Raw genomic sequence first — 3094 nt, 5'->3', positions numbered from 1 at the left:
GCTGATTTATAAAACATGCAGTGAGTACTCCTAGGGGAGTTACCTTGTGAGGGAATGCCAATTGACTTCATGCGACATCCCGACTATTCCAATTGCCTTCACATCAGTAAGAGGGCTCAAATCTTGACACACCCTCAGGCAAACCAGTGCAAAGTTCTACCTGAGATACAAAATTATCGTAGCATTATTTTAACCTTTTATCAGTAAAAATCTGAATAATATTTGTAGAAGTTGATTTTTTCATTTGTTAGAACCATAAAGAAGAAACATGTTTTGATGAGGCAAAAACATATCTATAAAGGTGTACTAAACAGATTTTCTAGGTTCAAATAATTAACTTGAGTGTCTGCAAGTGGTTTTTTAACTATTTAAGTTTGGCTACATAGTTGACAAAAATTTGAGGGAGAATACCAGAAATCCCTTCTCTATTATAATATAATAAAGGAAATGCAAAAGATTAATAAAATGTAAATGTTCAAATAGATCATAATGTAAAATCAACTTCTCTTCATCTTAACTATACTCATCAAAAGAATCTAAAAACATAATTCAGCAAGGTGATGCAAAGTAGATTTCAGAAGAGAATTAACAGCATCCTTAAAAACTCTGCAATGGCTATACTTGCATTTTATGAAAGGTACTAGGGGACAAATGGGATCCTGAAGCATCAGAAGCTAAAAGGCAGCCTATGATTACCAGGTACTTTACTGTAACAATCAACTGTGCCGATCAGTTATCAGAATGGTTTTATACAGTAATATTTCTGGAAGGCAGTTAACTGGATAATGGGATTCTTAGGAGTAAAAAACACTGCCAATTTCTGCAAATCTTATTTGAATAAAAGAAATAACTCTAAAATTAGTAAATAAGATCCAGATATTACCCACTATAATAGAGAAAGTAAAAACCCCTTCTTTAAACAGACATGGATTAGTTCATAGACTCAGAGGGAGAACACATTTAGATTTTTGAAGAAAGATTGTATGACAATGCCACAGGGATACTCTTTCTTTCATCATTTGCCAAAGATACTCAAGACCATTTCCAAGGATAGAGTATATGGAGAAAGAGTATAGAGTATATGGAGAAAGGGATGTACTGAGATGTTTCTACACTTACTTATTACAGTTACTTATTACTGACTCTGTATCATCATTAACCAATAAAAACATGGAATACTGCTAACTTTCATGGGTCAGAGAGAGAGAGAGAGAGAGCCTGTGGAGATCACACGCTAAATGAGATATTGGCCAATTTTCATCTCACAGTGGACCTAACATGTCCATGAACTCATCCCGTGTTTACTTTACCAAATCCTGAATCATAAAGTTACCAAACCAGTAAATCTCAAAATATGATGCATATTTTTGTTTAAAACAGTTTTTTTGAATATTAAAATTATTTATTTTATCATTACACACATTGAAGGAAATCATAACAGACAGCAGAATTCTATTCCACCATAAAATTATTTATACCCATTTATTTAGCTAGAAACATCAGCTTCAGAGGTACTGGTATATTCCATTTGTAATCATTTCTGTACAGCAAACAATTGTCTTATATTTGGAGCATGTTGAAGAAAATATTGTCTCATAAGTCTTTTTGTTTTTTGAGTCTCAATCACTAAGAATTCAAGGTACTTTGGGAGAATCCTGGTGTCCTGGATGGCCTGATGAATGCATTAAAATCAAGCAGTGTGTTTGCATTCTGAAAATACTCTTAAATCCATACAAATGTTGTTTGGGTTGTGGAGGTCAGATTTCTCCCACTGGCACTATAATATCTGAAGAGCATTTGTTATGAAAGTTTCACACCCACACCTACAAGTGTAAAGATTGAAGGAGGGAATGGGAATGTGGCAACACAACAAAATGCTTTGGAACAACTGGAACCTGACGATTTTAAGGATGTGACACCAACTATTAGGAAAACTCAGAAGATCATTATTAAGAAGAGAGAACCATTAAATTTTGGCATCCCAAATGGTAGCACAGGTTTCTCTAGTAGATTAGAAGCTACACAAGATCAGCCTTTCATTCATCAATCTTCTGAATTGGGTGACTTAGATACCTGGCAAGAAAACACCAATGCATGGGAAGAAGAAGAAGATGCAGCCTAGCAAGCAGAAGAAGTTCTGCGGCAGCAGAAAATAGCAGACAGAGAAAAGAGAGCAGCAGAACAACAAAGGAAGAAAATGGAAAAGGAAGCACAGCGGTTAATGAAGAAGGAACAAAACAAAATTCGTGTAAAATAGTTTTTTAAAATAATACTGAGATTTAACTTGTTTATTTTTAACTGGGTTGTCATTGGCACTGATGACACAAATGCAACGATGTGTAGATCTGCTGGAAATTTAGCACAAATCAAAACTGTAGGATGGATGGTACTAGCAAGTCATTGCATTCTTCCCCATCATGCTTTTGCAGTACACACTCACACACACACACACACACACAAATGGCAACTTTAACTAAGGATGGCCTAATACAGTAGTAAAAATTGTTAGTTTTATTAATTTTTCACCTTATGTGACAAAACTGAAAGTATGTAAAAAGTATTTTTGTTGCATATCAATGCTCAGTCATTGCCTAGGAGAAAAAGCATTTGTGCACCTGTTTCAGTTACAAGCTGAACTAGCTTTTTATTTCACTGAAAAAGATTTTTCGCTTGAATGAATTGCTGGCAGAAAAATGATAGTGGTTAAGATTTAGGCATTTGGCTGATATTTCTTTGAAAATAAGTGAAGTGAGTCTGTCTTTTCAAAAAATAAATTGAGTGCTTTTGTTGCCAAAGATACAATTCCAGCTTTCAAGTGGAAAATTAGAATTGTGTAAAGCTTGTATCTGCCACCATGAGCTTGACAGTTTCCCAATATTTAAAATCTTTTAAAATAAGATTTGTGATGGTATTTATGAATGAGATTTTTGATGTTGCATAATAAATTGTGTCAGAATTCAAATAATCTGCATAACACCCTGAATTAATGTTTTCCAAATGATCAATGCATAATGTTACAAAATCATGCAGGCATAAAGGATCCATTCAAAGTGCAGGTGGGCTAATGTAACAGAGTATGAAATTTATAGATAAG

At 34.1% G+C, this 3094-nt stretch overlaps 1 protein-coding gene across 1 annotated transcript; it reads left to right on the top strand.

Moving 5' to 3' along the window:
• Positions 1-611: 611 nt before the first annotated feature.
• On the top strand, positions 612-2257 carry LOC105817064 (receptor-binding cancer antigen expressed on SiSo cells-like). The gene is given in 2 exon segments (XM_012652678.1): positions 612-637; positions 1810-2257. Coding segments are annotated over 2 exon segments (474 nt in total).
• Positions 2258-3094: the final 837 nt, after the last annotated feature.

Source organism: Propithecus coquereli, unplaced genomic scaffold (genome assembly GCF_000956105.1).
Source record: "Propithecus coquereli isolate 6110/MARCELLA unplaced genomic scaffold, Pcoq_1.0 Scaffold397, whole genome shotgun sequence".
Lineage (NCBI taxonomy): Eukaryota > Metazoa > Chordata > Mammalia > Primates > Indriidae > Propithecus > Propithecus coquereli.
Note: the sequence above shows the minus strand (reverse complement) of the source record. Positions and strands in the feature narration are given on the sequence as shown.